The following is a 25,249-nucleotide window of genomic DNA, read 5'->3' on the forward strand; positions in this document are numbered from 1 at the left end:
GCTGGTCTACAATCAAAGAAATCAAAAACAACATCAACTGTTGCATTGAGTCTGCAAATCCTAAATGAATGTACACCATATAAATCCATTAACCTTCAGAAAGGTCTCCAGAAGTCCTTTCCTGGCCTCTATCTTGTCACTGTCCATGTTTCCAAACGGCATGTCTGGAAATACTTTCTTTGGACCTTTCACGCCTGAAACACAGTCATATCAGTCAGACAGATGTTGGCTCAAGTACCAAACGTCAAACTGGATCTGATGTGCAATAGCCAAGACTTAAATCACAGCAGCTAAGTAGTCTGTATCATGAACCAGAGTCCATCATTCGTACCTTTGATTAGTTTCCGTAGTTCAGTTCTTTCTTCCAGCCGTGTTTGCAGGTTGAGGAACTCGCTGTATCGTCTGTTGACCATGTGATAAGCTATCGGCTGAATGGGTGATGGATTCTCACAACCCGACAGTGCATCTTCAGCATCCTCAGAGCCTGGCTGGATGCTTCCTGGATTCTCACAGCCCATCACAACCGTCTCATACTGAAAACAAACATAACAAAGGACGAGGCTTGTTATCTGTTGCAGATCCCAGTTACAATGTTGCAGCATTCGGCTGTTTGTGACACCGTTTGTAAAATGTCTCAAGATCTGATATTCATATTTGTATTAAATTAGAATATTCAATATAGTTTGCCAATTTTATAATCAATATAATCTTTTACTGTATAGCCTGTGCCAAACAATGAGTTGATAACATGAAACCTAAGAAACAAACTCAAATACAACCAACTATTTAAACAGTTGTGCATTAAATACTGTGTACAAAAGTATTGGAGATCATTTCTGATATTAATTATTTTTTCGTACTGAATTTAAAATGTTACGCTTTACATAAAGACAAGATAACGTTAAAGATCAACATTATTCATTAAAAATGATTCAGAAAATGAAAACAGAAATTCAACAGACTTAAATCACTGTTTTTCTATTGTTGTCGTTTATTTCCAGTGTTGTGACCTTTTATTTTCAATTTCTTTGAGCTGAATTTAAGTGATTGCCGTAATACGGGCCTTACATGAGGGTCACAAAGGCTTCAGCGCTGAAGAAATCCTGTTAAAGTATCAACAGTGAAGACAACAGTTCTAACTCTCATACTGGAAATTCAACTTATAATAATTTATTGTCAAATGAATACTAAAATGTACATAATAAATAACTCAATAATACAACGTAGAATAAATAGAATAACTCATTTCACTGCTACACCTTCCTTAAATCAGTTTAGGAAAAACAATGCTAGAATTATATGTTCACTTTGACAGACTTCTGGACTAGCTATGCTGACTAGCCATAGCTAGGTTATTTAGCTTTTTTGCTAGTGATAAATCAACATAACTATGATTATTGATTAGTCGATAAACATAACATTAAATGCCAACTTTATAGGTAATTGATTATAGCTTCAGTAATTCTACAAGCAAAACTACCCAGAGGCATGTTCAAACTGTAAACAGTATGTACCATTTTGCTTGAGTTTCCGGCTTAAATGACGCGTTGACTCGAAACGGTGTGAAACAGTGTGCAATAGGCTTTGAGGTACGTTTTACCTTATTAGTTTTACCCAATCAGCAGCCACATGTGTGTTATTAAAAAGTCAGTCCATTTCGTACACAACAGGGAATGAACCACCATTTTAGTTTATATAAATGTGTTTCTACGTCTTGTCGGAGCTAAACAAACCACCAGAGGTTTTAGTCCTGTCTGAGTGCCCCATGTCACTAAATATTCTGGAGAATGTCAGTAATAATTATGGCGATTTTTACATTCTGTAAAATGGTTAAGAAAAAATCCCTAAAATGAATCCCCGTACGACCCTCTGTAAAACATATGTTGATATTCCGCAATATCCCGTCAACACGTAGTTCCAACATATTTTTGAGCATGGAGTGTCTGGAAGAAGCACTCTTATCACTTTTTTTGGATAAGTGATTCTGTCCTTTAGTTTCATGTTTACTTTTGTGATATCAGAAAGCAACGTAGCATGCACATGGTGACAGGGAGGTGACGTAGCGCATAAATCAAGTAACCCCTCCCTCTCCTGGTAGAATATAGGGATTTCGCAATCCCGTGCGAATTGCTCATTTATATTACAGACGTCCTGAGGTAAGTCTATTTTACCCCACATTAAACTAATCACGTCCGAATACGGCTTAAGTTTGTCATTGTGCCTTGCATCAGCTTAAAGCCATTAGAAGTGTTCACTGTTAACTTACTGTGTACTGTTGCCCTGTTCTAATATATTCAGTTAGACAAATATCAAACTGTATGGAAAAGATAACGTTTATTGTGAAGGAGACTTTATTGTGAAGGGACTGGATGTGGGGTTAAAAGACGGTTGTTGTTCTAGTTGGGAACGGGCCAAGATGGCGAATAAAGTGTTGAAAGTTTGTATTCTTTTCGTTTAACATTGGTAGCAGAGAATGGTTAGTAACTACAAAGTACCTCTCGGCTTCGACGAAGGAGCGGCGTATGAAAGCTGGAAGAATGAAGTTGCTATTTGGACCAGAGTCACGGAGCTCGACAAAGACAAGCAAGCGCTTGCAGTTGTTTTGGCGCTGTCTGGGAGAGCAAGGGAAACGGGGATGGAGATACCGGCAGATGACTTGAATAAAGATACCAGTATGAAGACTTTGTTAGACAAACTTGACAATTTGTTTCTTAAAGAAGAAAAAGACCGAACATATGACGCGTATTCAAGCTTCGACCGGGTTAAGAGAGACGGCAGTACGTCTATGGCGGACTGTACAAGATGGAACATCCTGATGCTGTTTTGGCTTTTAAACTGTTGGATACTGCATGTTTGGACACAAAAGACCGACAGTTAGCGCTTACAGCATGCACAGATCTTACTTTTGCATCAATGAAGTCAGCACTGAAGAGGATATTTGGAGGTAATCCGGCTGGTGCATCCAGCATGGGAATTAACCAAGAAACGGCATATATTGCAGAGCAGAGACGAGAGAGAGGCAAGTCATGGCCACAAAAGGATCAACAGAGAGCACCTTTGCCTGGCACAAACCCACTGGACAGGTATGACAGGAGATCAAAGTGTGCTGTGTGTCAGTCCACATTTCACTGGGCCAAGGACTGTCCACATAAAAGTGAGCAAGTCAAGTTAACCGAGGACCGTGTAAATGGTCAAGTTGAGGAGTGCACTATCACTCAAAGGAGTACAAAAGAGTTACCCTCTGCAGCAGAAATCTTTGTGTTTTGGTTCAGCTATTATTGACACTGCCTGCACACGGACGGTGTATGGTCAACAATGGCTGAGCGAGAGAGAGTTAAATGAGATAAAGAAAACAGAGACACACAGTCAAAGACCCTTCAGATTTGGAGATGGAAAAGTGATACGTTCCACAAAAAAGTTAAAAATTCCTGCAAAAATATGAGAGACTGGATGTTACATTGAAACTGATGTCGTCCCAGCTGACATTCCATTACTTTTAAGTAAGGACTCAATGAAAAGAGCAGGGACAATACTAGATATGAAAAATGACAGTGATGTTCAACAAACCTGTAAGACTTGACTTTACAAGCTCTGGTCATTACTGTGTAAACCTTATGAACAACAAAAACAATAGTATTCAGTGTGATGAACATGTGTTGACAACTGCAGAAAATGAAACTTCATCATAAAAAAAAGGAAGAGTATGAAAAAAGGAGCAAATGAGTTCACCGACAAAACAAAAAACCTTGCTGAAACTGCACAAACAGTTTGGTCATGCTTCTGCTGACAGGTTGCTGCGGCTGCTAAAGAGCTCAGCATCCTGCAAAATCTTGTAAGGGAATGTGATGTTTGTCAAAGATACAGTAAGACTGCACCCAAGCCTGCTGTCTGTCTACCACTGGCATCTCAGTACAATGAGACGGTGGCTGTAGATCTGCATGAACTTATACCAGGTGTGTGGTATCTCCACATCATTGATCAGTTCACACGATTTAGTGCAGGCAGCATTTTGACCACAAAGAAGTCTTCGGAAATAGTGAAGCACTTTGTGTGCATGGCCCACATCAGAAGCTATTCAGCGATAACGGAGGAGAGTTTGACAATGATGAAGTAAGAGATATGGCGGAGAACTTTAACATAGAGGTTTAAGACAACAGCTGCCTACAGCCCATGGAGTAATGGTCTTCTGGAGCGACACAATCAAACGCTTACTGAGACCATAATGAAAGTAAAGGAAAGTAATGGTTGTGACTGGAGCACTGCTATGGACTGGGCCCTCATGGCAAAGAATACCATGCAAAATGTTCATGGCTACAGTCCTCATCAGTTAGTTTTTGGACAAAATCCCAACCTGCCCTCTGTGCTCACTGATAAACCCCCAGCTTTAGAGGGCACAACAAAAAGTGAATGGGTAGCAAAACACATCTCTGCATTACATGCATCAAGAAAAGCTTTCACAGAAGCAGAGTGTTCAGAAAGAATACGTAGAGTGCTGAGGAAACAAACACGTAATACAGATGAAAAATATGAAGCTGGAGACAAAGTGTACTATAAGCGAGTGGACTGCCATGAGTGGAAAGGGCCAGGACTCGTCATCGGTCAGGATGGTGCTGTGGTCTTTGTCAGACATAGAGGAACCTGCATCCGGGTACATCATCTCAGACTGAGAAAAGTGAATGCAGAAAACATGGAGTAACATGTCACAGATGATGATGCTGACAATAACAATGACTTTGAACAAGGACAGGACATTGATGATAATAATGGAAAGAACACAGAACACACTGGTCCTCAGGTGCAACAAAGGTTCATGCAAAAAGACCCTGCAGAAATGATCACAGGGGGGCAGAATGAAGAAGAAAATCTCACAAGTGACATAGGCACGCAACAGATTTCAGTCTGAAGGCAGGACAAACTGTGAAATACAAAGACAGTGGTATTTTAAACACCGCTAAAGTTGTAGGGCGTGCAGGAAAAGCCACAGGTAAATACAAACACTGGTACAACTTAAAGTATATTGAACCTAGTGATGTTGCAGGGACAACCGAGTCAGCCGATATGTGGAGAGTAGAAGATCTTCAGGTTGAAACCCATGTTCCTGAGACCACTACCCCAGATGTATGTGAGGATATATTTGTAATTAATTAATTAAAGATGTCTCTTTGACTCAGCAAAATGCCAGGAGATAAAAAACTGGCACCACAATAATGTGTTTGAGGAAGTTAGAGATGAGGGACAGAAGTGCATTTCCACCAGATGGGTGTGCACTCTCAAAGAGTCACCCACTGGGCCAGTACCCAAAGCACGACTTGTTGCTCAGGGTTTTGAGGAGTTAGAAGCGTCAGAGCTACAAAAGGATTCTCCAACATGTGCTACTGAGTCTCTTCGGCTGCTTGTGGCAGTGATCTGTCAAAGACAGTGGACAATTAACTCTATGGACATAAAGTCAGCATTCCTACAGGGAATGCAGCTATCACGTGACATTTATATTAGGCCACCACCTGAAGCTGAGAGCAAAGGGATGTTATGGAAACTCAACAAGTGTGTCAAGATGGCGCCGCGGATGGCTGCCTCGATTTGTTGGTGCGCTTTGTTTTGTCTTGTTTTGTTTGTAAACAGTGTTTTTTGTTTGGGTTCACGGCTCTCTTTAACCAGAGAACAACTCATGAACATTCGGGTAACAACTCCACAGGGTTTGTTTCCTGAATTTCTGGTGAACTTTTTAGTCAAAGGTGCCCTCACCTTTACAACTTTACGCCGTCGCAGGGGGAAACGAGCCGGTGCGCTCGTGCGCCTTCGCCAGAGGGGAAGACGCACGCTGCTACCTGGAATATTTCTCTCCAACGTGCGCTCACTGGGCAATAAAATGGACGAACTTCAGCTTCTGTTGAGGAGAGACAAGGACTTCAATTCATCCTCTGTTTTGTGCTTCAACGAGTCATGGCTGTGTGAGAACATCCCGGACTCTGTGCTACAGCTGGATGGATTCCAGCTTCACCGAGCGGACCGTGACACGCGGCTCTCTGGCAAAACAAAGGGTGGAGGTATTTGTTTCTACACCAACAGCGGCTGGTGCAAGGACGTAACGGTGATACAACGGCACTGTTCTCCCCTCCTGGAAACTTTTATTATTAACTGCAAACCATTCTACTCCCCACGTGAGTTCGCTTCCTTTATTCTGGTCGGTGTTTACATTGCACCGGAGGCCAACGTGCAGGACGCACAGCGCGTGCTCGCCGACAAGATACTGGAAGTCGAGTGGACCAACCCGGACTCCTTAGTTATTGTCCTCTGGGATTTTAACAAAGGTAACCTTAGTCACGAATTGCCCAAATACAGACAGTTTATAAAATGTGCAACCAGGGAGGGGAACACTCTGGATCACTGTTACGCAACAGTCAGTAACGCCTGTCACGCCGTCACCCGCGCTGCACTGGGACACTCTGACCACAACATGGTCCACCTGATTCCTGCCTACAGACAAAGACTAAAACTCTCTAAACCTGTGGTGAGGACATCAAAGAAGTGGACCACTGAAGCTGCAGAGGAATTAAAGGCGTGTCTGGACTGTACTGACTGGGATGTTTTCAGGACTGCTTCCACCAGTCTGGATGAGTACACAGAAGCTGTGACCTCATACATCAGCTTCTGTGAGGACTGCTGTGTACCAACACGCACCAGGGTGACTTAGGGCGTGATCACACTGTCCTTTTGGCCGCGGCCAAAACCGTTTTTTCAGCTAAAGCCTAGTACCTTTAAGCCATGTGATGCACCCGCTCCGCGCTCAACTGCGGCCAGCGGACCGTCCACGGCCCGCTTGAAAGAGGTGGGCTTTAGCGGAGCCGTTTGCACATGTACGAGCACGAGCGTGCGCACGTGTACGAGCACGAGCCCTACGGCAGTAGCGTTATGTCCGCCTGTTCGGACATGTAAATAGAAGGACGGACCATGCACGGACATTTAACAACAACAACAACAATGGTGGTGAAAGGTTCACGTTGGTGTGGTGCGGAGGTGGAGTGTTTACTGCAGATTTGGTCGGATGAAAAGATTCAAAAACAGTCGACAAGACGCACAAAAACTCAGAGGTCTATGGAAAGATTTGTAAACAAAGCCACACACACGCGATCAATGCGTGTGACATGTTACGGCTTGATGGCGTATGGACAGCAAGAAGCATTGGCCGAGGCCCAGGCAGTGTGAGTACAAACGGGGCTGGGGCGCGGGGGGGAGAGGGAGGGGGGACAGGTACCCTAAAGTCCGGGTCGTGGTCCGGGAGGACAGTGTGAGAAGACCCTATAACAATGACAAGCCCTGGTTCACACCCAGACTGCGACAGTTGAGGTCTGACAAGGAAAGGGCTTTCAAAAGTGGCAACAGAGCAGAGTACATAGAGGCCAAGTACAGGTTTAGCAGGGCCGTGAGGGACGCTAAACAGCTGTACTCCAAGAAGCTCCAACATCAGTTCTCCTCTAATGACTCTGCCTCTGTCTGGAGGGGGCTCAGGCAGATCACCAACTACAAGCCAAGAGCCCCCCCTGCTGTTAACAATCAACGCCTTGCCAACAACCTCAACGACTTCTACTGCCGCTTTGAAGATCACCTGGACAGTACTCACACCACCCCCCACCACACTACCCACCAGCTCCAGCCCACCAGCCCTTCTCCCCCCACCACCACAACAGAGACTGTAAACCTCTTACCACTACAGCTGCCCCTCCCCACGTTCCCTCCGCCGACACCTCTGTCTGTCCTTGAGAGAGACGTTAACAGGCTCTTCAAGAGACAGAACCCCCGCAAAGCTGCTGGGCCAGATTCTGTGTTGCCATCCTGCCTAAAGCACTGTGCAGACCAACTGTCTCCTCTGTTCACGGACATCTTCAACACCTCACTGGAGACATGCCGTGTACCAGCTTGCTTCAAGGCCTCCACCATCATACCAGTCCGCAAGAAACCAGGACCCACTGGATTAAACGACTACAGACCTGTCGCCCTGACCTCTGTGGTCATGAAATCCTTTGAGCGCCTGGTTTTGTCCCACCTCAATTCCATCACAGACTCACTCCTGGATCCCCTGCAGTTTGCCTACAGAGCCAACAGGTCTGTAGACGATGCTGTTAACATGGCCACACACTTCATCCTCCAGCATCTGGACTCTGCAGGATCCTACGCCAGGATCCTGTTTGTGGACTTCCGCTCTGCATTCAACACAATCATCCCGGCTCGTCTGCAGGACAAGCTTTCTCGACTCAACGTGCCCGACTCCCCCTGCTCTTCTCCCTGTACACTAACAACTGCACCTCCAGTCACCAGTCCGTCAAGCTCCTTAAGTTCGCGGATGACACCACCCTCATTGGACTCATCTCTGGTGGGGATGAGTCTGCCTACAGATGGGAGATCGACCATCTGGTGACTTGCAGGGAGAACAACCTGGAGCTCAATACTTCGAAAACAGTGGAGATGACTATAGACTTCAGAAAGAGCACAGCCCCACCCTCCCCCATCATCCTGTGTGACTCTCCAGTGGACACTGTGGAGTCCTTCCGCTTCCTGGGCACCATCATCTCCTAGGACCTCAGGTGGAAGCCAAACATCAGCTCCCTCATCAAGAAGGCTCAGCAATCTACCGCGGACAATACTGGTCCACTTCTACACTGCCATTATCCACTGCTGCTTCTGCCAAGGACAGGTGCAGATTGCAGTGTATCATACGTTCTGCAGAAAAGGTGATTGGCTGCAACCTCCCTTCTCTCCCAGAACTCTACTCTTCAAGGACCCTGAGGAGAGCAAGGAAGATAGCTGCTGATCCCTCCCACCCTGGTCACTATCTGTTTGAACCTCTCCCCTCTGGCCGGAGGCTGCGGTCCATCAGGACCAGAAACTCCCGCCACAAGAACAGTTTCTTCCCCTCTGCCATCAGACTTTGGAATTCTGTTAAAGACACTTAACTGTCATTCATTATATTAACGACATCTGGAACTCATACGTTATATTAACGTACCCAAGTCACAGCTGTTATATTAACACCCCCCCCCCCCTTTTTTTTTCACTGGACACTTTAACTTGCACACTACCACCTGCACTGGTCATACAAACACACTCACTTATATTTCATGTATATAATTCAATGCCATATGTTTAGTTTGCTTGTGTTCATGGTTATATTTATGTAGGCAATGTCAAATCAAGTCAAATTCCTTGCAATGAAAATTGCCTGGCAATAAACCTGATTCTGTCTATGGTCTGGCTGATGCCTCCCTATACTGGTACAACAGAGTAAAAGAAATAGTACTCAAGGCAGGAGGAAAAGTGTCTCAAGTTGATCCAGCTGTTTTCTATTGGCTAGATCAGGACTGTACTGTTACTGGAGTTCTGGCCTGCCATGTGGATGACTTCATATGGGGAGGCACACAAAATTTCTCCTCAACAGTGATACCTCAGCTCAAATCTGCATTCCAAATGGGGCGTGAAGAGCATGGGAGCTTCTGTTATGTAGGGATGGACTTTGGGACTGTTAACAAAGGAGTGCAAGTACACCAGGACAACTACATTCAGCATTTGCAGCCAATACATTTGGACCATTCACGAGCTGTGGAACAAGACTCGCCCCTAAATGAGAAAGAAAAGGATCAGCTCAGATCTAAGATTGGCCAAATTCTTTGGGTTGCAAGACAGAGCAGGCCAGATGTAATGTTTGATGCTAGCAACTTGGCGTCAGGACTAAAAAAGGCAACGGTACAGATTATTCATGAAGCAAACAAAATAGTGTGTAAATTGAAGTCCAAGAAGGTAATTCTGAACTTCCAACATTTAGGTAGTGATAATACCCTTAGGCTGATCGTGTTCAGTGATGCCTCATTTGGAAATCTCTCAGATGGAGGCACTCAGGGAGGACACCTTATCTTCCTAATGGGGGAGAGTGGAAAGTTCTCTCCTCTTGCTTGGCAGTCAAAGAGAGTCAAGAGGGTTGTTCGCAGTACACTGGCAGGTGAAACATTGGCAATGTCGGATGGGATTGACAATGCCATATTTCTGTCTACACTCTTTTTCTGAACTGACTGTTGGTAATGTTGTACACCCCTCAACAATAAGCTGTGTCACAGACAATCATTCACTGGTAGACGCACTGCAATCTACAAAGTCAAAATTAAAGAACTTATTCAAACCAAAAAGGTTGAGCGGGTCCTTTGGTACAGAACAAGAGAACAACTTGCGGACTGTCTCAAAAAGAAAAGAGCTTCGGCTCTACAGCTATTGAAGGCACTTAATGATGGACAATGGGAACTTGATTAAATGTCCAAACAAACACAGTTATTTTTTTTAGGTGGTATGTTATGATTTATGTCATCAATGTTGTGGTGTATCTGTTTTAAACAAGAATGTGTATGTGCGTGTTTAAAAATAAGATAATAGGGCTCCAGTTGCATACTAGGAGTACATTGGTTTCATTTTTTTTTTTTTTTTTTTTTTTAAGGAGAGTGAGTTTGTTAACTTACTGTGTACTGTTGCACTGTTTTAATATATTCAGTTAGACAAATATCAACCTGTATGGAAAAGATAACGTTTATTGTGAAGGAACCTTTATTGTGAAGGGACCGGATGTGGGGTTAAAAGACGGTTGTTGTTCTAGTTGGGAACGGGCCAAGATGGCGAATAAAGTTGGTGTTGAGCCGCAGTAAAAGTTTGTATTCTTTTCGTTTAACATTCACCACAGAACAACTGGATTATAGAGATAATTAGCTGGCAACAAATAAAAATATAAAATGACAAATTATGAACAGAGGAAGGGGACGCACACACAGAATATGTCATCTCCTTACTTTGATAGTGTAAAGAGTGTAGGGGTGTGAGCCGGTGCCGCGGTGTTCCTTAGCTGTGATGGTACCAGTGATGCGGAGGTTCTGGATGATTACTGGTCCATCAGGGCTGCTGAGGGGCTCAAAACTGAACGACGGTATAGGGGAAGAGCCCTGCAACGGACTGATGACAGTCAGCTCATTGGAGTTCCCCAGCCCGGTCTGTTCTACTCCCAGAAGGAGCTCTCTGGATGAGTTTACTGAAGGGGAACTGCCGTTCGTGTGCCTTACTAGCTCTGAATTCACCAATACTTTAAGACAGGACACATCCACAGGACTAGGGCAAACATCATCCAGGTCCACACCGTTATTGCTGTCAACAGATGTGGCACATTCTTTCTGTTTGTCATACAGGTTCTCGTCTTGGCCTATCATGATCAGGGAATCGATGGATCTTTGTTTATAGTCAGCCGAAGGAGAATCCAGGTCCGAGTCATTTTCCTGGTAAAATGGGTTTGACTTGCTTCCTCTCATGTAATGCCTTAAAAAGGATTGAGTAGGTTCTTCTTCCGCGTTGTTCTGTGGACAGTCCAACTCCTCTGGGTCAATCATATCGTCGGCGGCAAGCTCAGGCGGCGCCGTCTCTGTGTCACTGACCATTTCAGTCACGGCTCTAACTTCATTATTCTTTAGGGGCACATGTGTTGTGTCTTGCGGTGGAGCGAGCTCTGATTCAGCAGGTGGTGGAGATAGTGGTGGTGATGAACCAGATGGCTCCGTTGTAATCGACTCCTGCAGTTCGCTGGGCTTGCCGAATATCTCGATCATGAGAATGTTTAACCAGTCAGGGTCGGACAGTTTAGCAATAAGAGGAAGCAGAACGTTGCAGGTGATGAGCTCCCCAACAACAAAGCGTCCAGTGCGGCTCTCCAAATGAGGCAATGGCACCAAAACATGCAGCAACAGATCTACGATTGCTCTGGTGTAGGGGATTTCCACTGTCTCACTGCTCATGGCGAGATGAGGCGTGGTAACACTGGAATATGCTTTCCACAACCGCTCACTCTCACTGCTCCACTTTGCTGCCGGAGGCATTTGCTGCTCTGCAACCAGCTGCTTCGCTTTGATGTAGTCCTGCAGGTGGCAGCCAAACAGATTAAGGATCCTCTGGGTCAGCTCCTGCAGTGAATTAAAAAGTTACACATGGCCCATTAAAGACCACTGAAATGTCAATTTCGTTCTTTTACAAGCAACCTACTGATTATTCTTCCTTGGCATTATCAAACAAGCAACAGTTTATTGTAAGTGCTGCCAAGAAATGTTGGCTGCATTATGGAAACCCTCACATTCTCTCAACCATGTTTAATAGCTATATTTCTTTCTTGATATACTTTTTTAAGCAGAAAACATGGGTCCAAGTCTAAGTCCAATACCCTGTCAAAGTATGAAATTCCATAGTTGATGATAACTGACATGTTGGCATATCATATTTTTTGTCCTCTTAATTCCAATAGAGCTTTTTTATTTTTCATATAATTTTTTTTTTGGTGTGTATACCTTCAGGCCAGTGGTTCCTGATGGTTGGGGTGGGGTAAGGGGGTATTGAATTGTCACCAGAGCGGGAATCAACACAAAACATATGTTTATATAAGGTTATACTGCATCCTGCTGCAGCTGCACAGTGTGCATGGTTAATATATGTAGTAGAAGCAAAACATATTTGATCACAAAAACAAATAATACAATATATGGTGCCTTGTAAGGGAGTTTGCTTTAAAATTGTACATACTGTAAAAAGATATTGCAATTTGCAGTTGCTCATGGGGGAATTGTTGGGTCTCTGCAAATCATAAATAAGTCAGTGGGATCTAGACCTACTCTACTCTATGATTTGGTACTACAAATAAAATAAAATTGAATTAAAATTGGGGCTGCCAGGGTGATAAAAAAAAATAGTACAGTATAGGCCTTGGCGCAACAAGTCAATTATTTTCATCTGAAAATGCTGAAATGAAATCACTGTAATTTTTTCGAAGTGTACAGCTACAAGCCATAGACAGTGCTGCCTAGAGGACAGTGATTCCAAATCTCAAGGCGTCCTACAATAAGTCAGAGGGTTCAGAATATGATTTAAGGCAGGAAAAAAAAAACATTTTACTCAAAATTATGTTTATAATTTGTGCTCCTTTTTCTTGTGAGATTCTCAGCTCCTCGGGCTTTTATATTTTTTAATAGGAATGAAGAAGAAAAAAATCCCTTATTGGTTGAACTAACCACAGCTCATGTCCACACCAGAACCTGTGATGAGGCAGAACTGACCGGAGCCAGTTAAAGTCCTGAATACCTTATGTTTTGATACATTCATCAACGCTCCTGAAGCATTACAGACAGAAGCAAATAATCTAGTTCTAATAACCTTGTATGTTTTAAATGCTTATCCAAATCAACAAAACAGTTTTTTTTTTACACGAGATTTAAATATTCAGGTCACTTGGTGATGAGTTCCAACACTCTCTTTAATCAAAGTACCTTCCTGTCCAGCTGTCTTGCGCGTACTTTGAGCTCCATGGCCATAGAGATCATGGCCTCTTGAACCTCTATTTCAAAACCACTCTCAGAGGACACAGTGGAGTACCAGGAGGTGACAAAGTCCCTGATGATTTTCCTCACTGTGTTGTGAATCTCCTGGTCCAAGTGATGTTCATCCTCCACAGACGGTGGAACCTGAAATTGTGGATGATGAAATCAAAATATGTGTAAATTAAGTGATACTGGAGTTATATGGGTTTCCCAAGAGCAAGCAGTATAAGACTAGCTTAGCCCAGAAACCTAAATAAACTCTTATGACCACTTCTACAAGTGAAAAGTGAAACTGGGACTGTCATTTACCTGCTCCAGGGTGATAAATCTCTCCAGGTGAACCACACTGTTGGACTCCAGGACGGCCTGGGAGCCGAGCCAGCCACCAAGCACCACCAGCAGGCTGGTGAACATGCACAGCAGCCAGATATTGACCAGCAGGTGGAACAGCACCAGCCATGCTAACACTACACCAAAGCCCAAAAAGGTCCTTTGGCCCAACACCTCAGCCATGGCACTGTGGGTTACTGTCAGACTTGACACCCTCAGGAAGAGATGTGGAGATCATTCATGCTAGAGCAACATCACACCTTGAAAAGCAAAACCAATGGAGAATACAGATCAGCGAAATAGCATTGCTGCAGTTGACCTCAATAATGATCAACTCGTTTAATTTTAAACCACTTGAAGAGCCTAAACATATCCATACGGGCTGCTAACGTCCGTTTGCACACTGTGTGTTTAGCTTACTAACTTGGCTATCTACCCAACCAGTGTTCCATCATACCATTATAATTGCTTGGTAACGTATTTGCCCTGAAGTACCGTTATCTGCCCAAAAAGGTCCTTTGACCACCAAACCCCGCTCAAAAAAGCGTCAATTTACTGTTAATTTGAAACATGGCCCTTATACACCGGATACACATGATTGAAATAGCTCCTAGACTCTCTTACATGCAACGGAAGATCATTCGGCACACGGGTTATTCGACCTGAAGCAAAACATTTCAACATATTTATCTATTTTGTGATTTTAAGACCTGGTGGAGACGAGGAACTACCCCGCCCTCCCCACTGTGACGCTTATGTCATTTGCTAGAAACGTTAGTGGAAAAAAACTAGAGATGAAAAATATTAATAGCGAAATTGATTGTTGACGTTCTCTATTCATGCCGAAATAAAGACAAGATCCAATTCATTTGTTTGGATCTACAATATTGTCTTGTGACGTGCCACAAATCAAATCCAATCATACCTACCTAGAATTGGCATATTTGTGTCTAGAGGTAACGTTATTTCTGTATGTAGCGTTAGGCTAGGACAAAACGACGGAAGCATCATAGCTAGCCACAACTTTACAGAAGACACTGCGGGCACAGTCAACATGTACAGTGTCGTCCCCTCGTAGATAAACATGTCCCTTCTTATTTAAATAAAGAGATATATATAGTATATTGGACCTGCACGAGCTGGCACGCGACGGAAGTTCTCATGAGCGCCTTCGTGACAACTGCTGCGTCTGGTTTGTTTACTTCCTGTATCATGACGTACTTCTTCTTCTTCTTTGAGGTTTTACGGCAGTTGGCATCCAACGATGTTGCATAACTGCAATCCCCATTATGATGTAGTGTTGTATGGAGCGCTGACAACGACTGTAGGAGGAGGATGGAGATTATTAGGTAAAGAAATGCTCCAATGAGTTTATGTTTGGGGTCGTCTACTCGCCTGCAGTTACATCTTACTGCCAAAGCGGCCGCTAGAAACACCTTTCTCAACTCTATATTACAACTTTAAATCTCAGATAAGACAGGTGGTGTACAAGGGCACACTACCGTGGCCCTGAGGGGCAAATGACAACGACAAATTCAAAATGACAACGACAAATTCAAAATTACAATGACAAATTCAAAATTACAATGACAAATTCAAAATGACAACGACAAATTCAAAATGACAACGACAAATTCAAAATGACAACGACAAATTCAAAATTACAACGACAAATTCAAAATTACAACGACAAGTTCAAAATTACAACGACAAATTCAAAATTACAACGACAAATTCAAAATTACAACGACAAGTTCAAAATTACAACGACAAATTAAAAATTACAATAACATTAACTTTTACCGGAAAGGGTAGGGCCCATCTCGCAGAGGATGGACCCTCCTGATTGGACAGACGGACTGAACAGAAGGAGAAGAGGAGGAAAAACACGGAAATGCGGCTATTTTGAAAACATGAATACTTCCGAAGATACTTTGGCTATTATTAGGAATTATTTCGATGCAGGGCATACATACGACGTGATAGTTGATATGTTGTCAACCAATCACAACATCAGGATGAGTATACGCACTCTGAAGTCACGTTTGAGAGAAGCAGGGTTGTACAGAAGGAGCAACTATTCACAACTGGATGAGGTGAGACGTGCCGTCCTTACAGAGCTGCGTGGACCAGGGCAGCTATTCGGATATCGGACAATGTGGCAAGTACTCCATCAAAAACACAAGCTACGTGTTAAACGACACACAGTGATGAGATTGCTGAAGCAACTTAATCCACAAGGAACGGATGCAAGAACACGCCGGAGGTTTGTGAGGCGAACGTATCACTCCATGGGTCCAAACTACATATGGCATGTAGATGGATACGATAAGCTGAAACCCTTTGGCTTGGCACTCTCAGGATGTATAGACGGGTTTTCAAGAAGGATCATGTGGCTTGTTTGTGGGGCTACAAACAACAACCCATCGGTCATCGCCCACAACTATATTAATTGTGTCAAGAGTGTTGGTGTGGTCCCTATGAGACTGAGGACAGACCATGGAACCGAAAATGGCACCATGGCTGCCATACAGTGTACCCTCAGACACGAGCATACGGACTACTATGCAGGCTCGTTGGGCCACAGTTATGGATCATCCGTTGGGAATCAACGTATCGAGGCGTGGTGGTCCATTCTGAGAAAAGGAAAAGGAAGTTAAATTAACCACTATTACGGCTCTAACCGCATAAAAGTATAATTATGCATCTGCCTAAAAGGGATTTCAGTCAAATAAAAATGTATTTCAGCAGGTAAAACAGACTGGGTGGGCTCTAATCTGTCCCGTATAAATATAAAAAAGTATATGCTGTAATCACGTATATGTCATGACTGATCACGCTATGAATTACAAATGCGACTGGATTATGTAAGACTTAAGTTTTAAAAAGACCTGTATTTGCTGTTACTATTTGCTGTTATCACGGATAAATAGTTATGCATATTTGCACATTATGATCCTGATGGAAACAGCTGTCCATATTAAACTGGGCGATGTAGCAGGCTCTGTCCGTAGACAGAAATCATTTTTAAACAGAACACATAATTAAAGTCAGAGTACGGTCATAGCCAAATGAACAGACCGCATAGAAATAGCTTCGTGTTGTTAATTATTTTCTGTTCGAGAGCGAACCCTTTCCTTGTGTTTCAGGTAGACTGATTAACAGGTGCTGCAGTCATATCTACTCATGCATTATGGAGGCGCCATGCAGTGCCTTTCCACCTATTTATTTTACTGATATTGACAGCAGCACTATTATGCTTTTTGTAGTTGCTTACTTGTAGCTGTTCAATACTCATAATCTTTTCCTCTTGTGGAAAATAAGTAGCCTAACTTTGAATTGTATTCCTAGGGCTCAATTTTGGATGGACCTGTTTGGAGATCTGAGAGACTCTGGAGCCTTTAATGGCAGCCATGAACATCAGGACTTACTGAGATTCTGCTTCAGTGATGTTCTGCAAAAAGACCTGGATGAGTGCACGGACCTCTGGAATAAGCACAGGATTAGACCCTCCAGACTTGCATCATGTCCTGGGGGAATACCTGACGAACTCTATCTCTTGCCTCACAGGTAAATCCACATTAACTGACAATGAATTGACTATATCTATTCCTACAAAAATGCATATTTGAATACAACACATATTGGAAATACATTTTGCCTTTGAGATGAATTATGTCACTTTGTAGGTTTGGTTCAAGGGACTGTGGATTGGCCATTGAAGACAGGGAATTGGATACATTTCCTGAGTCAAGGCAAACTCTTCATACATGCAGTGATGCAGACATCCAGGATTATCTTCAACAGACTGTTGAGCAAAGTGGATTACAGCAGCCACATGATTGGGAGTCAGCCTCCGAACTATTTATCACTTTGAAAGAAATAGCTGGCCTATAAATATGCACTACTACAGCCAACTCTTAAAGGTCAGGCAAGGTCTAGGGTTTTGTTGATTTTGCATACTTTTGTAAATTCCCCTTTAAAGCGTTCTTGCATACAACATACGACCCAAGTGTTTATATGGAAATTTTCAGAACAAACTTAGCTTTATGCACAGTGAGACCCAAATTTGTCCTAGAGCAATGTGTAAAGAGAGTAATAGGCCCAAATGCTGAAAATGGAATTCCACTTTTTCAAATTCTTCATATCTCTTTTGAAAACATACCTTTACTCATGTCGACAAACTGTTTAGAAAACATTGTCAAATTTGTTTATTTTTCATTTAACCTTTAACATTTTTCATTGAACTGAACTGAGCATGCACTCTTTAATCTTTATCAGCTGCATTTTTGCAGACTGGACAAAAATCCAGACATTAAATACACCCAAAGCCTGGAGAGTTCTGTAAGCCAAACTCCATGCTTGTCTTAAAGACAGTGTACGTCTCAAGGAGAGGGAGCTTTAGTGTATTTGCACAAGTGTTTGCCATAGGGAATGGCAAATTTGTTAAGAACTCGATGCATGGTAGTGGTGTTATTCCAGCAGGTGGAAGTGATTTGAGCCCTGTAGCAAACATCAGTACATCCTCTAGGGACACAGCAGTTGCGTTTTCTGAAAGGGAAAAGTCAACATTGTTTTAGTGTCTTCATCATCCAACAAGTAAATTAAGTAAACATTTTTACAAACACCATATAAAGAAGCTATAACAAACCTTCACAATCAAGAAGAAAATCTGCCCAAAATCCAAGTGCTTTGCATTCTTTCTGGCGACTGTTACTTCCTGCTGGACTGAGGTGTGGTTTAAACATGCTTTCCATGTCTGCAGCTGTCAGGTTCTTCTGAGAGTGGCACAAAAGTGGGGCCAATACACAAGGATGCTGCTGGAGTGCGGTCAGAAAGTGTAGACTTGCAAGTCCTTCTTTGAAACTATTAGGGACAATGATCATATAACAGAAGGTTTCAGTTACTATGCTAATTATATCAGAGTCTAACACTCAAACAAACTTTTCACTAAACCCGCTTTACCATTTGTGAATGTCACACAATCTTATCTGTAGCCACTTTTGAAGCATTCAAGTGATAAATCATGGGACTGGAAAGCATGTGGTTGTTAAACATGAGATTGAAATATGTTTGATGAATGGAGAAAGAGAATGAGTCTTTACAAGTATTACCTTTGAATAACACTCTGGTTTCTGTGTAGAATATACCATTTGAGGTATTCCTCCACAAGAGTTTGCTTGTCCTCAGAAGACTTCACATGTAAGAAGCATCCAGCAGTCTGGAACATGGAGCTGTTTTGCAAAAGTAAATTTTGCAGAGATTCCACTGAGTCTGTTTCCTGGACCTGTTAAAAAGACTTTGTAAGACTTACCAAAACCCATCCCTGATAGGTTAAGGATCTTGCAATGGTCAAGCAAATGGTAAACCCCTCAAACAAAACATGGATCAAATTATTTTTTAGTTAAATGTTCTCATACTGATAGAAGTGGAGATCTGAACATTCCGATCATCTGTTTATTTTACTATAACCTCACTCTAAATTAAATACTGGTTTCTCTTAGTTAACTCATTCCTTGAATCATGGTCACTTCATACCTGATGCAGAACTCTCCCTATCTCCTCATCTGTAATATCTCCGACAGTGGCGCTGAAACTGGGATTCCCTACAATGTGGTTAACAAGGTCCTTTGACAGGAAATGTGGTGCTGGTCCCCCGTGTACTATAGACACAGCAATGATCTTTCCTGCCAGGACATATTCATTTTCCCTGACAGCTGTCAATCAGAGTACAGAAAAAGTACAGTTAATTGGCATATTTATCTGCTAAGAGCGACTTTCTGTTAGAGTCAGGCAGGTGGTGACCCAGATGACATGAACCCTTTATTTTCATTCAGGCTTTTTTTTTTATAAAAGATTATATGTATGGCCAGGAAGTTTAACAAGACTAAAGGGGTTGTGTACAGTGTCAACCCTTGTATTAAAGTGCTTAAATTTGGCAGAAAGTGGGACTTAATGTACAACAAAAATAATGCATTTATCAAAATATATTCACACTTTCACACACAAAATACATAAACTGTCATGGAAAAAAAGACACCTGTAGCGTTGTACACCAGGTAGCGGCTTTGTGGAGGTCCGTCAAAGATGGCGCGATGCTTCAGATCATTCATGAGAAGTGTGAGGAATTCCCGTCTGGGTCCGCCAGTATCTATGCCTTCTTCAGGGGAGCCAGCATCATCACTAAACTTAACGAACATGTCACTTGCCTCCGAGTAGGTGCAACGCTGAAAACCTCGGACAGCACCATCCCATACATTAGATCTGGACACGTTGAATCTGCTGACTTTCTTGTGGTCAATGGGAAGCGCCAAATTTGCAATTATTTCAGGTGCACTTGTATGCCTAGAACAAAAAGTAGAAGTTACTTTGTAAAATTTTGTAGCTTATTAGCTGAACACAAGTTGGATCAATCATCCCTTCCATTAAATATTCATAAATTGTACTGATAACACTTGATCATGATTCCTAAGGCACTCTCAAGGCAGTTAATAAAACAATATCTACTTTTAATACATTCAAATGGAGTTCCTTATAGAAAGACATCTCTCTACTGGACCTAGCACAAACTGTTTTTCTTGCTACAGTAACTGAGATTGTTTTTTCACTCTTCTTAATACAGTGACGTTTATTTGTTTAATAAGTACTCACACTCTGTTCAAGTCTATTCTCCATTCTACAAAGATACAGGATGATGGATAATACCCTAATAATTTACTCATGACTCACACAGGTTCATTAGAAGATGCCTCATTTGTTTCTTTGACAGTTAGAACTTCATCTATGTCATCATCATCATCATCGTCGTCGTCGTCGTCATCAATGACGACAGGCGCATACAGGTCTGCGTAGTTTCTGCACAAAGAAAAATATGTACACAAAATACAATAATAATGAAACATACGGTGTGTCTTCTTATCAGAATTTAAGAGCTTTAACATTCAATATGCTAGACTATTTTAAAAAAAAAGCCCCAACACCAAACCTGTAACAGGTTCTCTTTGTTCCAGGACATCTTGAGGTACTTGGACCAATATCCTCTGTGTTCATCTGTACTGGACTGCTTTCATGCAGAGGTTCAAATGGCTATATTGAAGCATTAAAAACCATTGCGGTTGATCAATTCTTCACATAGCAAACAAAAACAACATTTTCATTAAAGACACACCCAAATATGCTTTACATTGCACTCACCAGCGTGTCAGCTAGGTCAAACTCTGTGGGGGGTATTTTTATCATAATCTCTGTGTCAGAGTCAGAACTGTCTGACACTCCTCCAACTGCAAAAAACAAAACAATTTAAGTTAGCTTGATTGTTGTCAGTAAAAACAAACATTTTAAAAGAAGTTTACTCCAGAAGAAGGTGATGAATGTAAAGCTGCTTTGAGACACTGCACCAGAAACAGCTGGTTTTGACACATGGTGGAAAAAGTTCACTAAATGGTTTTTCATGCATCTACTACTCCAAAGGGTTTGCAGTTATTTTAACATGAATGCAGAATACACGATGGGGAGCTATTTTCAAACGAGTTTTTTTTAAACGTGAAATATCTAGCCACAGATGTAAATGGCATGACAACTTACCTTGTTCAAAGTCCTTCTTTGTGCAGATATACATTTTGATTCTTTGATATGTTCTGCCTAATTCTGCCTTATATTCTTCTAGAATAAAAGGTCTCTGTGTCCCAGGGATATTGATAACTTCAGATCCATCCGGATACAGAAGGATGAAGACTTCTTCTTCCAAGTCTTGGTTGAAGTCTCTCATTTTCTTCACACTCTGATGAAGAAGACTTTGAGCGGTGATGTCAGAGTTGGTTGATAAGGGAATGGTTTTCCCACGTACTGGCTTTAAAACACCCGTCTGAGCAGTCATCAAGCCAAGACTAATCTGCAATAGAAAACACAGGAACTGGCAAGGATCTCTTAATCCGGTTTAAATAACATGGCTTAATTGAAGTGGTTGTTCCTCTGGTTTGCAAATGTTACACATAGACCCAAAATAGATCTTAAACATAAAATGTGACTCAGAGCAGCTCTAATCTTTCCTTCAAATCTTAGTTAACAGCAGTTTTGTAATTAAAAAAATAAAAGCTCCATCTTGGCCAAATAAAGGCTATTAAAAAATTCATTAATTTTCCACAGAACACAACAATTGATATTCATGATCAGAAGTCAGTTTAAAAGAAAGAGATATGTCAGCCTGCGTCCTTGATAACTTCCTGTCAGATGATGTCATTCACATTAACTCCAACAGGAATCAAACTTGGACACATTTAGATATGTTTATAACTTTGAAAAGGTCTATAGGTAAACTCAGATAATTCTATGTTCTTTTCTAAGTTAATTGTCTACAATACAGACACCTATTTCAAACATTTACATAGTTTATCTCCCAACATTACTTGAAACAAGCAAAACTATATTGCTTGCCATAAAATTGACCCTACTAGGGGGCTTAGGTATAGGGTTCAAATAATAATGGGATGAGACAGCAAGTCAACACTGGAGTTGGGTTCCAAATTTTTTTCACTCAATCACACATTTACTTACCTGCACTTTCCTTTTTTCCTTTTTCTTTTCCCGCATCTTACCAAAGGAAAACTTTTGCCTTTCCTCTGCTTTTTTCTTCCGGTAATCCAGAAAGGTTTTAAATATTGGTTTTGGATTGGAAGGAGGGTTCTCTGATACTAGAGGGAAGCAAAAAAATGCATTCTTATAAAATGGCAAATCATGCATTGCACATTCATAGAAACAAAAGTAATGGTAACACATGGCTAGATTAAAGAGGACAACAGATATCTGATCTCATTAGCACCTCGATTATAAATAATTGAACGGCGGAGGGCAGGGATGTTGTGGTGCCAAAGCGATCGTCTGCCAATTAAAACATGCAAATATACATAACTATATCCATGTTAACAGCAAAGACATGGACAGAATATAGCCCAGGCAATCTGTTTTACCTGCTGCAATCACTTTTTGGCAGACGAACACTTGTTAGTGTCACACCACCTTCACTAGGTGCATGCAGTCTCACGATATCACAATGTTTTTTCACTTTATTTAGTTGTACTGTAACTTACTTCAGTAAGAAATGGTGCAACACGTTACTGTACTTTACTGTAACTTAGTTCTGTCAGAAATGCTGCAACACGTTGCTGTACTTTACTGTAACTTAGTTCTGTCAGAAATGCTGCAACACGTTGCTTTACTTTACTGTAACTTAGTTCTGTCAGAAATGCTGCAACACGTTACTGTACTTTACTGTAACTTAGTTCTGTCAGAAATGCTGCAACACGTTGCTGTACTTTACTGTAACTTAGTTCTGTCAGAAATGCTGCAACACGTTGCTTTACTTTACTGTAACTTAGTTCTGTCAGAAATGCTGCAACACGTTACTGTACTTTACTGTAACTTAGTTCTGTCAGAAATGCTGCAACACGTTGCTGTACTTTACTGTAACTTAGTTCTGTCAGAAATGCTGCAACACGTTGCTGTACTTTACTGTAACTTAGTTCTGTCAGAAATGCTGCAACATGTTGCTGTACTTTACTGTAACTTAGTTCTGTCAGAAATGCTGCAACACGTTACTGTACTTTACTGTAACTTAGTTCTGTCAGAAATGCTGCAACACGTTACTGTACTTTACTGTAACTTAGTTCTGTCAGAAATGCTGCAACACTTGTTAAACACTAATTAAAAGTAGTATTTTACGTTAGCTTTATTTTGATATGATTATGTTAGCTATTGTCACTCAGATCCTTTCCCTCCTTTGTATTGAAACTGTTGCACAATAATTTCCCTCGGGATAAGTAAAGATTCTTGAATCTTGAATACTTGAATATCGCCCCACTGCAGACACAAATGGGCGTTCCGCTCAAGCATGCAGCTGGACCCTTCTCCGTTAACGCAGCCGGAGACTAACTTTATACGCGGGTGGTAACTTCCTTGGCACGACACCCGCTATAAACTTATACAGCCCAATAAATTAATACGGCGCAAGAGAGTACATCATTTAGGAAAACCACCATTAGCTGCAAATAAGGTTACGTTAACTTACCTGAAGCTAGGCCATCGTTGGGTTCAGCCAAAGACGTTAATTTAGCGTCCAGACTTTCTCCAAGTCTCTCGCCACAACCACTGCAAAAATTCGGTTGGTCCTCCAACAACTTTTTCCCACAATGTCGGCATCCTTCACCAAATTGTCTGGCGCCGAATGAAGGGACGCGGTTTAGCCTCTAGCAAGCTAGTTAGAGAACTCATTTCATGTTAAAGGACCGACAGTCCGTCTGTCCAATCAGGAGGGTCCATCCTCTGCGAGATGGGCCCTACCCTTTCCGGTAAAAGTTAATGTTATTGTAATTTTGAATTTGTCGTTGCAATTTTGAATTTGTCGTTGTCATTTTGAATTTGTCGTTGTAATTTTGAATTTGCGTTGTCATTTGCCCCTCAGGGCCACGGTAGCACACTGAGCTGTTGATCTATCTCTGTGGAGGCTGAGGGAAGGAAACAGAAGTCATCTCGGTTAAAGGTTGAATACGTAAAATCTTTATTAAAAGCTATTTAAAAAAAATAATTATTATTAATAATAATAATAAAAATTAATAATAAAATTTTTTTTTTACTTATTTATTTATAAAGTGATTTTCTATTCAACATAAAGTTCCTCCATCCTTTCTTTTTGTGAAGTTTCAGCAAGTGTTTGTAGTAAATTGACTTTTTTTAGCAGTCCAATATTTTTGCTATTATATATTTTCTTATACTATCATAGAGAAAAGTGCTTGTTGCAAAGGTAGAAAACTCTTGTATGTATTTTCTTTTCTCACCTCGATGGCACGGCATACCCTGACCGATAAAGCCACAATGGAAACTAAAGTGGCACAACAACGCGTGGGAACGTCTTCTCACTGAATCAGCAAAGTACATGAGTCAACTTCAGCTGTATTCATGTTATATTATTATAAAAGTGTAACTCAACAACTGGGCTGTTCACTTTTGGCCTGATGCTGCAAAAAATCCTATGACAATGTCCCAAAACAGAATTTAACTTAACGCCCAGGCCTTAGTTTGATAAAATCATCTTAAAGGAATTTCTTTTTCGTTCTTTTTTTGCAGTGAGATGAGAAGATAGCTACCACTCTCGTGTGTGTCTGAGAGTAAAGTACACAGCTCAAGGGGAGTGTGATTGTGTTTCTAGGATCACATTAACAAGGCCTTTCAAGCACGAGAGCTTTCTGTCTTTTTTTTGTCTTTAGACGCTGATATCTCCACAGAGGATGAACAGACTTTTGCTATTCAAACTGCAGTTGAAATTTCCATTTCCATTCATTCATTTGCAATGCATGACGTATTTCTTCTTCTTCTTTGAGGTTTTACGGCAGTTGGCATCCAACAATGTTGCATAACTGCCTTCCACATCATGACGTAGTGTTGTATGGAGCGCTGACAACGACTGTAGGAGGAGGATGGAGATTATTAGGTAAAGAAATGCTCCAATGAGTTTATGTTTGGGGTCGTCTACTCGCCTGCAGTTACATCTT

General features: G+C 41.8%; 2 protein-coding genes across 2 annotated transcripts in view; both read right to left on the reverse strand.

Annotated features, from left to right (window-relative positions):
- The window catches only part of snx19b (sorting nexin 19b), a gene marked incomplete at its 5' end in the record, with an annotated part of 62,051 nt that extends 48,107 nt beyond the window's left edge, over positions 1–13,944 (reverse strand). Inside the window, 6 exon segments of the mRNA XM_083913823.1 lie at positions 94–194; positions 332–533; positions 10,821–11,975; positions 13,326–13,520; positions 13,686–13,895; positions 13,897–13,944. Of these exon segments, the coding sequence (XP_083769949.1) occupies positions 94–194; positions 332–533; positions 10,821–11,975; positions 13,326–13,520; positions 13,686–13,895; positions 13,897–13,944 (1,911 nt within the window).
- Positions 13,945–16,300: 2,356 nt separating this feature from the next.
- On the reverse strand, positions 16,301–23,883 carry LOC310946790 (G2/M phase-specific E3 ubiquitin-protein ligase-like; the record flags this gene model as incomplete). The annotated part of the gene is made up of 12 exons (XM_083913342.1): positions 23,770–23,883; positions 22,260–22,396; positions 21,291–21,597; positions 20,901–20,986; positions 20,692–20,792; positions 20,436–20,561; positions 19,747–20,051; positions 19,245–19,423; positions 18,821–18,993; positions 18,358–18,572; positions 18,133–18,257; positions 16,301–16,342 (listed from the first exon to the last, which is right to left on the reverse strand). The coding sequence occupies exons 2-12, from the start codon at positions 22,293–22,295 to the stop codon at positions 16,301–16,303; spliced, it is 1,695 nt and encodes a 564-aa protein (XP_083769468.1). The 5' UTR covers positions 22,296–22,396; positions 23,770–23,883.
- Positions 23,884–25,249: the final 1,366 nt, after the last annotated feature.

Source organism: Echiichthys vipera (genome assembly GCF_963691815.1).
Source record: "Echiichthys vipera genome assembly, chromosome: 5".
NCBI classification, from domain to species: Eukaryota; Metazoa; Chordata; class Actinopteri; order Perciformes; family Trachinidae; genus Echiichthys; species Echiichthys vipera.